The sequence below is a fragment of the Eupeodes corollae genome, chromosome 1, assembly GCF_945859685.1.
Source record: "Eupeodes corollae chromosome 1, idEupCoro1.1, whole genome shotgun sequence".
Taxonomy (NCBI): domain Eukaryota; kingdom Metazoa; phylum Arthropoda; class Insecta; order Diptera; family Syrphidae; genus Eupeodes; species Eupeodes corollae.
This window is the reverse complement of record NC_079147.1, coordinates 152,713,540-152,728,712: the sequence shown is the minus strand read 5'-3', so window position 1 is coordinate 152,728,712 and position 15,173 is coordinate 152,713,540. Positions and strand designations below refer to the sequence as shown.

General features: G+C 36.5%; 1 protein-coding gene across 5 annotated transcripts in view; it reads right to left on the bottom strand.

Moving 5' to 3' along the window:
• Positions 1-15,173, bottom strand: part of LOC129943466 (HEAT repeat-containing protein 5B) — a 56,397-nt gene that overhangs the window by 14,680 nt on the left and 26,544 nt on the right. For all 5 annotated transcript variants that reach the window (XM_056052946.1, XM_056052942.1, XM_056052943.1 and 2 more), the window contains exons 2-4: positions 1,801-2,178; positions 1,590-1,737; positions 59-1,527 (exon numbers count right to left, since the gene is read on the bottom strand). In XM_056052946.1, coding sequence (XP_055908921.1) covers positions 59-1,527; positions 1,590-1,737; positions 1,801-2,138 — 1,955 coding nt within the window. In that variant the 5' untranslated portion in view covers positions 2,139-2,178. The remainder of the gene's footprint in view (positions 1-58; positions 1,528-1,589; positions 1,738-1,800; positions 2,179-15,173) is intronic.

Sequence of the window (15,173 nt, the reverse complement as noted above, 5' to 3'; positions counted from 1 at the left end):
ACAAAAATATAAAGATTTAAACAAAACAATTGTAAATTTATTCAAATTATAAACTCACTTCACAAGCATAGCTAGAGCACTTTCAATCGGTGTGAGTAACCGCCGGGTAATATCATCGCTTACCAATTCTGGGCAATGTAATAGAAAACTGTGCATCACGGACAGAGCTCCAGCTCTACCCTCTAGAGTTACTTGCCATGTAAACGAATCTCCTCTCGCTTTTTCTGATTCCAATTCTTTATTGGATCTTGGGAATGAATTTCTCCACAAAAGCAGCATTCTTGGTAGAAGGCCCTTAACAACAGGCGAGCCTAGTGTCATTATTGCTCCAATTAACAACCAACCAGCCTGCGTTCGATTCAACGACATGCGGCTATTTTGACTTGCCGATCTCAAAAGCTCTTCGGCACAATTGAATACAACTTTGCCTTTGGTGTGAGGAATACCCAAAGGAGAAAATCGTACGCTGCCCAAAATAGCAGCTAGCGCACAGCTGTATCCAGCAATGGCTTCTGGTGAGGATCGCATTTGTTCGATGGCATCGACGAAGCGATCAATTAATGGAGTTATATGACTTGGCACTGCAACACAGAAGCTTCTTAAACACCAAGCGGCAGCAAGTCGTGCTGCGGCACATGGATGTACCAACACCGCGCACGTTGCGTCAATAGCATTCAGAGTATGATCGTTCAACAGATTCAAGGCTGTGGTACCTAGACCAAGAACAAGACTTCCCAGCTCTTGCAGGGCGCACACAAGCAGATGTTGACTGAAAAGTGTTTCCTGATTGGAATCCTTCGCATTCTCTGGATTGAAGTCTATAGAATTCATTTTTTTGGCAACAATGTGGATGAGCTCCTTACACGCCGACGTTTGAGCCTTTTCACCAAGCATCTTGCCGATGATCGAACGAAGAATAAAATTGATACATTTCCGTGAGTAAACAGCATCTACATGCGACGAAGCTGCTTTCGGGTTAGCCACTAAATCGAGCACATGTGCCAAAAAAGTGGTTTGATTACGCTCCAGCCACACACTTCCCATATGTTGAACAAATACCACATAGGAATGTGTTACTCCTACGCGAACTTCCCGATTAACTCCAGAACTTCCTTTTATTATTTCACCAGTTCCCTTTAAAAATGACACCCCACCACGCAAGAAACCCGACATAAGTATTCCGAATGCTTCATCCAACGAAGTTGATCTTGGTTGGTTCTTACTTGCTGACATAGCTGGTTTCTTGTTGCCATCTGGGGGAGCTTGAGTAAACGCCAACAGAGTTCCCAGCAATTTAGCAACCGCACAGCGAACTTCATAGTTGCTACCATCAAATGAACGGAAGCATAGTGTTGCAAGGCTCTCCAATTCGGTTTGGTATAAAAATGGTGCATGATTAATCATTTCAAGCATGCATTTCGCTGCTGCAACACGTACCGCCATCACACGATCGGTCAGACAGTGTTTGGTGGCCTTGTAAATGTCCTTGTGGACATTCGATATAGCTGTATCCATTCCTGAACAAATCTAAAAAAACAAAAAATAATTCATTTTAGCTAAAGTGAAAAGTAAACACAAAGCCAATATACCTTTTCCAGTGTTATCATTATTTCGATTCTGGTCTGTGATTCAGCACTCCGTAAAGTCCTTAGCAGTATTTGAACTGTTTCTTCATACGACCTGCCCATCATACGACCAAGTTTCTCGTACATTGAACCAAGAACGCAAATGGCAGCTCTGTAAAATACGTATTTTGAAAATTATTACACCATCTACAAAATTCAAATGAGAAGAACTTACAATTTGGTTGGCAAATAGCTTGGAGAATCATCTTTGTTCTTTAGAATGTCATTACACGCATTAACTGTATCAAACAGCAAGAATGTATCTCCAACAGAGAACAACGTCGCTAGACAATTGGCAATGAGTTTTCTTGTTGGTGGTCCAGGGGAGCCTTGGATGTGTGCGGTTAATTGTTGAACTAGTTTCTTTTGGCATGATTTGATGTCAGATTTTTGTGCGGTCACCAGGACCTTTTCCAAATACCGTAGCCATTCAAAAACGAATACTGGCCGTTTTTGTTCAGGAAGCTGTTTGAGGGCATCCTCATTCAAAGTTAAACTATGTGAAAGTTCCATTTCGGGAGCCAAATCAATTTCTTGACGTTGTTGAAAGGACCTGAAATGAAGAAAGAAAACAAAGACTTAGACTAGTAGATATAGTAAAGCTTTCTAATTTTATGGGCAATGGCAAAAGTTTTTAGCTAAGACCAGGATGACACAGCAATACAAATTTGGCCTAAGTATAGCAGTTGCTTTTTTGGTATTCAAAAACAATACAGGTTCTTAAAAGTAAGGGATTCTTGCAACAAAAAAAAAATGCCTGCTCAGGTGTAGTCTTAACTTTTCCATAAATGTTTTTGTAATCGCTGACGAATATTTAGATAAATCTAATAAAATAACAATTAAGGTTTTAAAAAGAACATAGCTGTGGATAGCAGTCTTGAATGTTACTTCGGGCTGCGGAGCAATAAATCGTAAGGAGAAGTTTAGTTTATGTCGAAACTAACCTGGAATTTCTAGCCCATTATTTGTCAATACAGGTGTTCCCCAAGAATCTGTTTTAAGTAGGTACGCTTCTTTTTTGAGTCTTCATCTTTTCTTTTCGACTTTATATTTGTCTAGGAATACAATTTACAATTTTATACAATTTTCTTGTTTCTTCTTAAATTGACGCAGTGCAGATAAGGTTAGTTTTAAAGGTGTGATGCATCGGCAATGGCTGAAAAGCATTTCACAGATCCGAGGGAACTTTGGGTGCATTTCCCAATAATTTGCTTCAATAGTGTTTAAATCAGTGATACAGTTTGACCCGGATACAGTACAAACGATCTGCTCTTATATTCCCTTGAGTGTCTCTATATCCTAGGACCCAACGATGAGAAATCTTATCAGTTTCGCTAAGTAAACGTAGCACCCTATGGGACTGTCTCACCAATACGCGCAGTAAAAGTATTCTATGACATAAGTTCCGAAAGATTTAAAGGTAAATTTGTAGCATGAGGATTTTTTTTATTTCAGAGAATACATAACTCTTCAAGAACTTAGAAATGAAGCGTTGAGAAAAAGAAGGGTTTAAGTGACAATTGTAAGGTTCCTAAAAACAAGGCTTCAAATTTTATCGATGGTCCATTTTTTTGGTTAAGAACTACAACTTTTTAATAATGTTAATAAATAAAAATTAATAAACACAGATTTTCTTAAAGATGTTCAAATGGTAGACATGTGCATTGAAGAGGACACAAGCGTCCACAGGTTTTTCTCTGTCTATCAACTCCTACTCTCACCTCACCTCGGGTGTCTAGTACCTCCACTGGAGATTGGGTTCTTACCCCAGTGTTGGGAGCAGCAAACGGAGGAGGAATTCCGGAGATGGAATCAACGGTGGCGTCTACAGTTCCAGTAAGGTTGAACTATTTAGTGAACACTTTTTAGGGCTTCTACGATATATTCGAAGCTCAGGCTTATTAGGAGCGGTTTTTCCGGCTCCCCGTCTTTAAAGTTATACTAAGAATGTGGCCCTCCAGGTTTGGGGGTTGTGTCACGTAAAAATCGTTGCGAAGCACCAAATTGTATTAAAATGTTTCTATAAAAAGATTCGCAAACAAGAAATCTAGCATATTTGCTAGGGCCCCGATTGACGTTGTCGATAATCAAACGAATCAAAATGTTTCGAACGTTTCCATTAGTTATTTTATGTGGAATTGTGTAATGTAATAGATTAAACAATGCCTCATATAGAAACGCATATTATTTTTTTAAATGGATAGCCACTTTTCCCGAGTAAGCATCAGGAGAGACATGCTGATAAGACAGAAATCTAAGCCTCCATTAAGTAAAGTGGCCAATTCTTGGATAACTTTATTTCTTTTTTGATTATCCATCTGTTTTCAAGTGTCATTGGGTCATTGAGGTATAGACAGCATAAGGGCTGCAGACAAGCTATGTTACGTTACTTTCGAGTCCCTGATATCGTCTGAACCCACCTATTGCTACGAATTTGGAACTGAATTTTTTAGAATCGACAATTGTTAAAAATAGTTCATCTGTCAAACTATCAATATCAAAAATGAAAAAAAAAACAACATTTTATATTTTTAATTCCAAAATAAATTACGAGAAAAATTGAAATAGCTTTTAATTTTCTTGAAAACTTCAAAACAAATTGATGAGATAAATAATAAAATATTTCTTGAATGAAAAATTAATTTTTTTAATAAAAGGATGAAAAATGAATGTACAATGAAAATATGTGATTCGATTTACTCGTACATGAAAAATGTCTTTTAAATTTATAGCTGAATCACAAACACGCTTCAGCTTCGACTTCGTCTGCGATACGGTGCTCCTGCTTCGAGGTTGCTTTGAATGACATTTCTATTACTTCATCCCTACAAAGAGCAAATATTTTGTTTGTGGACATTTTTTCACAGCTGTTGAGCTGTCAGACAAAGCAAATGTTCAGAAATTGAACCGGAGCTTCCGTTTGGAGTCACATTACGTTCTTTTCTTTACGATTGTCAAACGAAACGTGAGGTCGAAGCTACATTGATAGCATACATTGAATTCCTATGGCCGAAGCTGAAGCGTGTTATTGATTCAGCCATTATTGGTTTCTTCAAAGCAAACAAAAAAAAACTTGTTTGTAAACAAATCTTTCACTTGACAGTTCAACACGTTCAACTCAACTTCTGAGCTGAGTTCCGGCAAGTTACAAATCGTAACTATTTCACACTTCAAAAATAAGTTTAGGAGCGAATATGATGCTAAATTGGGCTGGTTTAGATAATATGAGGGACTTTATTTGCAGTGTCATACATTTTAAACTCAGTACTTTATTTCACTACATACTACTTTCATTTCAGAGTACAAAACCACCAAAGACATTATTGCCTAGAAAACAATCTTCAGACAAGCTAAAAGTCCATCAAGAATTGTAGTTTGTATTGTAAAGTAATTTTACTTATTTCTATTTTAATTTGAGAAGGAACCCTTTTTAACAAAACAAAAATGGAACTGTGCAGAAAATTAATAATTCATAAAGAAATAAAGTTTAGCGTTAAGTTGAATAAAAAAACATGATCAACTGTCATTTTGACATAAGTAGAGTTGACTTCATAGTTATGGAGATTTTTCTTGATGTTTTCTGAACCTGTCCATTGTTACAAATCTTGACAATCTTGATAGTTGGATACCTAAATTGAGATAGCTGCAAAAAATAAAAACAACTTTCAGCTGTTCACAAAAAGCAGGCTAAAATTTAGACTTTGAGGTACAAAATTATTGTAAAATATAAGTTTCAAAAGATTATTTAAAAAATTCATCCGATTTTTACCAAAAATATACAAATTTGACATTCATTTTCGAGTTCCTTTAAATTTAAGCATAATGTTGTATCAGCTGTTCTGTCAGATACCGACATATGTGAGAAATTCTTGGAAACTTTTGGATTCCTTTTTTGACATATCAGCTGTTCTATCACACGTTGAGATTGAACGCAACCAATGGAACATAGGTTAGTTTAGGTTAGGTTATAGTGGCTGTCCAAGATGGAAACGGACACATTTATGTCAGTTTAATGGCCCATTGTGATACCACATTAATCTTGAGGCTTCCTCCTAAGCTCAATGGAACCAGTTTTAGTCCCTTACCAAACGTGACAGGCTGATTATACTGATATGATTTAGATCGTTTAGATTGTTAAAGAAGAATTCTCCTAGGTACTTCTTGCGTTTTCGAGCCAGAGCAGGGCATGTGCAGAAAAGATGAAGAACTGTTTCCTCCTCTTCCATATAGCTTCTGCAAAAGTCATTTGAGAATACGCCTAGTCGCGTGGCGAACTTTCCTATTAGACAGTTTTCGGTTATAACACCTATTATGGAGCTTATATGCGATCTGCTTGGAGAGAGCAAGCACCTTGAACGTTTTATATCCAGTGTTGGCCAGATGTTTTTTGTGACTTGACACGTGGTGATGATGTTCGACCTGGTGCCTGCCCTCCTCACAGCGTCTTGCATCAGCAACAGTTTACAAGTAGCGATTGGTATGCCAGTACGTGAAAACCGTGGTAGGATGGGCTGTACTGTACCGTTCCTGGCGAGTTCATCTGCCTTACAGTTACCTAGAATGTCTCTATGGCCCGGCACCCAGCAAAGGTGAATATTAAACTGTTGCGCCATCTTCGTAAGAGATGATCGACAGTTATGGACTGTTAAAGAATTTGTAGAGACAGAGTCCAGAGATTTTATAGCGGCCTGGTTATCTCAGAAAATATGGATGTCAGATTCCAGGAATGTCCTATCCTCCCAAAACGGTCTGGGAGGTATAGAAATCTGGAAATTTCTGTCAAATTGCAGTTGGGGATGGTGTAGTCTATGTGCTTTGGGATTGATTCTAAATACCTAAGAATTACGGAGTGGCCAATGTTGTTGTTAGTCTACTGCGACGAAGCTTTGAGGCGAATAGCAGAGCTTGCAGCTATTTGTTTGCTAAATATGTCAAGAGGATTAAGGTGTAAAGTGCCGCAGATGGGGTCGTGCGAAGCGATCCGCTTATGTATATGCAAGCTGAACGTTGGACTTTATTTAACTTATTCCTTTTATATAACAGCGTTTATTAAAATCGGACTGATTAGTGATTACCCATGTGTATAACCAATGCGTGATTATGAGTTTTAAGCCCCATTTATTACCAATAGCTTAATTGCAAGACAAGAGAGCTACAGTAGCTTTTTTGACTCTTTCCTGTACGTTGCGTTTCCAATTTAGTTTCTTGTCTAAGACAAGACCCAGGTATTTAGCCAAGTCTGAGAATTTTAATTGGATTCCTTTAATATAGGGAGGTTGACAAAAGGAATTTTGTATCTCCTCGAAAATAAGACCAAATCGGTTTTGTGTGGGTTAACACCCAGTTCACACCGATCAGCCCAAAGTATTAGTCTGTCCAAGGCATTTTGTAACAGTTCTTTTAAGGTGTTAAGATGCTTTCTTGAAACTGCTATAACAAACGTCGTCCGCATAGGCTATCACTCTGACGCCCTCCGCATCCAGACTAGTTAGGATTTCATTCACCACTAGGTTCCAGAGGAGAGGGGATATATAGGGGAATGGAACATAGAAACTGGCAAAATTATAAATAATTTAAAATATATACATTACATACGAGTACATATATACATTTTCATTTTAGAAAACGAAATAACCTTGATTTTAATTATATGCTCATGTGTATGATCCATAGATTAAAAAAAAGAGGCTTGGATGCCACTCACACTGATAACTTTCCATCCCGTTTACCAATTTTTCTTCTTTAAAACTTTAACAAAATGTTCATAACAATATTTTGGGTGAGATAAATAATTTGAAGTCAACATTTGTCTGTGTTCTCTTTATCTCTCTTGAGTAAAAAACCGTTTCCTGATTTGTTAAAAAAGTTGTAAGTTGAATTTTTCTAAGAAATTAACTAAAAATTACCAAAAATATTTTAAATATGAAAACCAATTTTAGTAGCATTTCTTGAAAGTTTTTATTTCTTATATAAACAAATACATATTAGGCTTTTCAGAATAAGATTATTTTGAAGGCGAAACCTTTATTTATTCACGATCGAGCATCAATTTTTAACAATTTTGCGTAGGTATTATTTTTTGTAGATCTTAATTTTTATGAAAAAACTGCTATTCGAATTTTTATAACAAAAATTAACTGAATGTCGAACACAATATATTCTGTAAGATAAAATTAGTTTGAAGCCAATATATTAAATTTTTGAGTCGAAAATCGTTTTTTACCAACTTTTATAGTAATAGTTCTTTCTGGTTTTTATTTTTTGCAGAAAAAACTGTTAATTCGATTTTCTCAAAATATGTCAAAAAAGAGATAAAATGGTTTTTTTCTTCGTAAAATATACAAGGTGTTCATTATTTTATTTCAGTTTTGATTTAAAAACAAAATCGTTAGTTGAATTTTCTTCTAAATTTTATTAGTTTGGTATCACGTTGCTGATTCGCGAGATATTTTCGATAAAACAAAATGTTCAATTTTTTAAAATGCTATTGTATAAAAACCATCCACTCAATTTTACAGAGTCCTTTCTGCATTATTATCTGTAGATAGATAGATAAATGGATACAGATTTTATTGAATTAAAGTAAAATTTACATTACATATCTTTTTGGTACGACTGCGTCGCACGAACTTGCTCCCGTATGCAAAAAGTCTGTTTAAAAAATTAAATATATAATATTTTAAAATATACCTGTAAAATAAGTTTATCTTCAAAGATATAAATGCCATTTGATTTGCCAAAAAAAAACGCACAATTCATCAGAAGACACAACTCATCCTTGGTCATTTCATCCCGGAAGTTAAATATACTTGTAAGCGTACTTAACGAAAACAATTGTTTGTGTATTTAACTATTTCGTTCAAAGCCTTTTCCTTTGGATAGCCTTATTTTAATGTCATATAAGAAGAACCAGGATGGAAAGTAAATTATTTGAAGATAAGAAAGGAGAAGACATGTATGTTTAAATTGTAAAGCAGCCTATTGGTTGTGTAGTCAGGTGCCTAAAACGAACATGAAATAGTTCACTTAGCGTGCTCAGCTTTATGCAGATAGATAGATAACATGTTTATGATGATAGTGAAAGAATGTTATTGGTAGGTAGAAAGTACCTACTTTAATCCAATCACATTCATTCTTTCCTACAAGTTTTCAGAGCAAACATGAAGTTATTACGTTCAGGGGAGTCATTCCGTAATTTCCGAAACGATAATCGTCAAAACGATTGTCATTAACGATATCGTCAATAATTTGCTTCACGTAACTTTTACCCTGGTTACAAGAGGAGATCGAGGAATCGAATCGAATTGAGATTTCGATCCAGGTATATGGTGGCACTGAATCGAGGAATCGAATTCAAATGGAATCGAAATGACATTTGGGTTGTATTTGTGTGCGTACTGCTACGTAAATAATTTTCAAATTTTAAAACAATGCTCTCAACACAAAGACGAGCGCCAAATTAAATTCAGCTTATAACCAAAAATACTCCATTTAAATGGAATATTTTTGCTTAGAACAAACAAGATAGAAAAAACTTATCGCACGCACACAAGCAAGACCACCAATAACTAGATTCCCCGATTCAGGTTTACAAACAAATTTTCGATTCGATTCACCTCTTTTAGTGGGATCGGATCGAGTAATCCTATTTCGATCCGATCCAGGTGTATACGGCGCTAAATCCTGATTCAATTCGGATTCAATTCTCCTTGTAAACGCGGTATTTATCACTATCGTCTCGTTCAATCGTTTTTAGTATAAGTTCGTTGAGTATATTCAAAATGTCAAAATGAACTCAACGAAAGATAATGCTTGTTCAATAACTTGAAAATATTATTAAACTTGGTTTTTCTCTATGGGAAATTTTAAAAATTTGCAAAACATGTATTGTTAATAAACATTCCAACTATTTTGTCATGTTTATTGTTATTGTCACTTTTTGTGTTTTCATTTGTTGCCGCCGAAGACAAAACTATAATATCAAAATGTTTGTTCAATGTCTGATATTTTTGTAAATCAGCTGCAGTAATAAACCCAATTTTGTCCAAGGCAAGGTAGTGAAGACTCATTTTATTCACAAGGAACATAACTTGGCCTTAAAAATATTTTTTGTTTTCAAAACTACTTTGGATTAGTGCTTTGTGCAAGAGCTATACTAAAATTGTTGCCTGTCGAATAAAATAAACTACACCGAAACTTTTTTACTTCAGTTTGCTTAGTTATCAATGGAAATTAATAGTAGACGATACCTACTTAGCTGTCGTGCAAACGCTATCGTTTTGACGATATCACTTCGACGATTATCGTCTTACGTGAAGTGAGACTATCGTCGAAACGCTTTCGTCTAACGATTATCGTTTTACGGAATGACAACCCAGTTTATTTTGTTCGTTGCAGTACAAGAAATTGCTATTCATGTGTTGGTTACAGTCAGGCTCTTGTGCGTTTTAGATTTTAGTTATGAAGTGACACGTAAGCAGTAGTTGTAGAGGTTCTACGTTTCTTTAACTAGCACTAAGTATTTATTATTTTATATAGGCGAAGGCAAGTAAAATATGTTTTAAACAACCTCATTCTAAAAGAATAATATTTTTAAATCGTATATACAAAAGTACCACGATATTAATTCTTGATAGACACTTTAAAATAGAGTGTAGGTTAAATATATCATATTCGTTAATCTGGCGCAACACGGCCATAGTTGGTATTACAATAGTTGGTATTTACAATAGTTTTAGTTACATAAATATGTCTTCTACTCTGAACGTCGAACTTGTCGAGTTGTAGAAGCTGAGTAAGGTCAATGATTCTCGAGAATTTTCTCCAGATGAGTCCTGAAACTAAAGGACGTTCTTATCCCTCTACCCAAAAAGGTAGCGATACCTAATTTCAGTAGTGGCAGGGTTGTGAAAAATGGCCCTACCACTACTACTGAGAATACTTCCAGAAATGGAAAACTCTCTAAACGTCTTTATAGACAAAGGCGGCAAGCGGCGAAAATATTGAAGGCCTCTGGTGCATCATCGGGGGCTGGAAAGACACCGCAGCAAAGGCCAAAAGCATAATTGCTACAACAAGATCCAATAAGGACTCTACGTCCAAAAGAGAAACATCTCTTGAGGGGGCCGCACCGACACCAAAACGGCCTCGGGTGCATAACACCAGCACCCCCCTCAATCCCATCAGGAAACAATCCAGTTTCAGTGACGTCGCGAAGGGCAAAGTCGTGGTTGTGGTCATTGACAGGAGCGATGATGATGGCACAATATCGGCTGATCGTTGGCAGTTGGTCAAGGTTAAGCTCTCGGGTGGCTTTTTGAGCATTTTGAGAGAGCTTCCAGGACCACTTCCTTCCATAAGCGATGGGGGTTGGCATCAAGGCCATGTCAAACTCATGGTTTGTGGCACCCAGAGATCTTGTGACCTTTACAAGCTTGCTGTCAGTCGGTTAGGTGAAGTTTGGCCAGGTGCGAAGCTCGAGGTTGTCGCTGTGGAAGACATTCCTAGCAGACCTAGAGCCCGCATCTAGATACCGATTAAACCTGCTGGTATCGAGGACATTCTCGAGATGGTCAAAGTGTGTAACCCGTCCCTTCCGACGCATAACTGGAAAATAGCCAAGCTAGAGGAAGTGAAGGGTCTTTATAGGAGCGCCATTGTGGTACTCAATAAAGAATCCTTGGCTCCTCTAGCCCTAAACGAGGGCTCCATAAACAATGGTTTCGAATCCATTAAAATTCGAATCTATAAAAAAGATGAGGAAAGCGGGCCTCCAAAAACTACCGATGGTGAACTAGCGGTTGGTGAAACCTGGGACGTCGTTCGTTCTCTCCTAACAGAGGGTGACGATGCACCCTTGTCCTCTCCAATCGCGACTGCACCCTCTACAAAAGTCGTGGACAGTCCATCCTTAATGGAGACTGAGGACGACCTTAACATGATCCTTCTGAGCGAGGACGAACTCTTGGAACCCTCTCCTCTGGAACCTAGTGGTGAATGAAATCCTAACTAGTCTGGATGCGGAGGGCTTCAGAGCTATAGCCTATGCGGACGACGTTGTTATAGCAGTTTCAAGAAAGCATCTTAACACCTTAAAAGAACTCTTACAAAATACCTTGAACAGACTAATACTTTGGGCTGATCGGTGTGAACTGGGTGTTAACCCACACGAAACCGAAATTTCCAGATTTCTATACCTCCCAGACCGTTTTGGTAGAATAGGATATTCCTGGAAAATGAGTCAATCCATTTTTATACAGATGGGTCAAAAACAAAAGAAGGGGTTGGTGGAGGTGTGTACTCTGAACGACTGAAATTAATTCTCTCATTCCGCCTTCCCAATCATTGTAGCGTGTTCCAGGCGGAACTTTTGGCGATAAAAGAAGTCTTGTCTTGGCTCAAAGAAAACATCTGATATCCGTATTTTCTCTGACAGCCAGGCCGCTATCAAATCTCTGGACTCTGTCTCTACAAACTCTAACAGTCCATAACTGTCGATCATCTCTAACGGAGATGGCACAACAGTTTTATATTCACCTTTGCTGGGTGCCGGGCCATAGAGACATTCCAGGTAACTGTAAGGCAGATGAACTTGCCAGGAAAGGTACAGTACAGCCCATCCTACCACGTTTGGCAAGTACTGGCATACCAATCGCTACTTGTAAACTGCTACTAATGCAAGACGCTGCGAGGAGGGCAGGCACCAGGTGGACCAACATCACCACGTGTCAAGTCACAAAAAACATCTGGCCAACACTGGATTTAAAACGTTCAAGGTGCTTGCTCTCTCTAAGCAGATCGCATATAAGCTCGATAATAGGTGTCATAACCGGACACTGTCTAATGGGAAAGCACTCCACGAGACTAGGCGTATTCTCAAATGACTTTTGCAGAAGCTGTATGGACGAGGAAGAGGAAGAAACAGTTCTTCATCTTCTCTGCACATGCCCTGCTCTAGCTCGAAAACGCAAGAATTACCTAGGAAAATTCTTCTTTAACAATCTAAACGATCTAAATCATATCGGTATAATCAGCCTCTCACGATCCATGTTGTATCACAATGGGCCATTAAACTGGCCTAAGTTTGTCCGTTTCCATCTTGGACAGCCACTATAACCTAACCATAACCTAACCTACATAAATATGTACCAAATGCATTAATTTGGATAAAAGATAGGAATGTAATTAAAATTTTGTCAAAATAATTTACTTTAAATATATTTAAAATAATTAAAAAAAATATTTTAAGACTCAAAATTCTACCTGAAAAAATAAGTTTGTCTTGAAAAATTTAAATGCCATTTTATAAATCAAAAAACTGTAGATTTTCGATTTTTTTGAAAATCGTTAGAGCGGTTTTTTAAATTATTTTTTATATATAAAATTTTTCAATTTTGTTCTAAAAATATTTTTGGTATGCAGTTAGTTAGAGATTGAAAATATACGCTATAAATTTGAATTTCGTAAAATAATGTTGACCCGTTTTTGAGATATCGAGTTTTGAAAAAAAAAAATCAATATTTTTTTAAAAATCCAAACAATAAAAAATCGTACTTTTGATAATCAAATAGTGTTAAGGCAATGTAAGAGCTTATTCAGAAAAAAATTATTGAAATCGGTTCAAAAGTGCTGAGAAAATTAAAAAACAAAATAACGGTTCTATGAGCGGTACCTTTCCTGAGCAATACAAAAATATGTTTTTCTTATTAAAAGAAGCCAAGTTAAAAAATAAAATTTTAGAGAAATTAAAAAAAAAAATCCATCGGTTTGTTTTTGAGAAAATTCGAATTTTCGTTTTTTGACCAAAAAAATTGTATGGGGGCCCTTGTTAGTGTTGATCTTAAAAAAAAAATGAAAAAAACGCCTAACGCGAATCTGCTGAAAACCTTAACTTCGAAGTTTGAACTCAATCGACCCAATGGTTTAGGCTGCAGGAGCGTGGACACTGGACAGACAGACAAAACAGATCGGACGGAATTGTGGGACCCTTTTTTTTTCGACTACTCTACCATCGTAATATCATGTTTGACTAAAATCTCGAGTTCAAAATTTTGCACGAATGCAAAACTTGCCATATAGTTCATATATGTCGCAAGTAAATAGGTATTTATAATTTTTGAACTATATACATATATATAGATTACAAATAATTTAAAAACAGTGAATAGAAACACAATCAGAAATGTTCGTTCTCATTATAGCACTGCTATGTATACCTAAGCGCAGTTTTGCAAAATTCGTAAAGATTGACAACATTCATTTCATTCAATAAACTTATCACTTGATCTTCCGATAAAAAGCCTTTTTCTGAATACATTCATTCTCATTTTTTTGAAAATGGGGCATTTTCACAAGAAGTGTACAGTATCTCCTCTTTCTGATAGGTGGCACATATTACACTCTAGGGGTAAATCAGGTCTGTGTGGAATGAAATTTAAATCTATTAGCTCACTATTGGAATATTTAAAATATTTTTACTCTGCAAGGTTATGATTTAATCTGCTGTAAGTTGTTCTGTACAAGGAATAAGACGCATCAGCAATATAGTCAGCTCTTCATTTCTCATCAACCTTTAAAATGACTTCATACAAGATATTTGTATGGCTTTTATGGCCACTTTTTTCACGACCCGTAAATCATTCATTTTAAAAAACGTTTCAAGAAATTGTCTTCCAAGCTCCTGAATATAAAAATGTTATCTATTGCTGAATATCCTGGTCTAAATCCGGTCTGGAACCCCCTCACCAAGTTTCCGGTCTCAATCCAACTAACAAAACGCTTATGCATCATCGTTGAAAATATCTTGTAAGATGCATTTAAAAAGGAAATCCTTCTGTAGTTAGCTGCTTCAAATAACGATCCTTTTTTTGGGATTGTAAAAATAATAGCATCTCGAAATTCATCTGAAGACAATTCTCCCTCAAAAAACTGTATTAAAAAGTTTTAAAAGGTGCATTTTGAGCATGACAATCCCATATTTACAAAATTCCACTGGAATAGCATTCGAACCGGTTGCTTTTCCACCTTTAAGCGTCCCCAGCGTTTCTTCCAATTTGCTAAATATAAATGCGCAGTCCAGAGAGTCGACTTCGAATTCAGGTGCTGCGAATTGCAACTTTGTCGGCGTTGCGTTATTGAAATGGGAAAGAATTACATTTGAAGACAGTTTTGTGTGAATAGTAAAACGCTTTCCATTCAGCTCCCTAGCCAGTTTCCAAAAAAGCGGAGTTTTACAAGATTCTTATTGAACTGTTTGCTTTTAAGCGACAAGTCGGACCGATTGCAATAACTTCCTATGTGAAGTTGATAAGGTTTTTAAATTGTTTGATGTAAATTTTTTTTCAAAAACGATAAAACTTTGATGTCAATTTTATGCTCATGTGTATGATCTATGAATTAAAAAGAAATAAAACAACCATTCGACATTCTTCGATAAGTTATCATTCAGCAAAACAGAAGGGACATTACCCTTTCCCACACATAACATAAAAGTACCCATAAAGAAAATAAATAATTTCCAAGAAAAGCGCCGCCGCTAAGTCTAGAGGA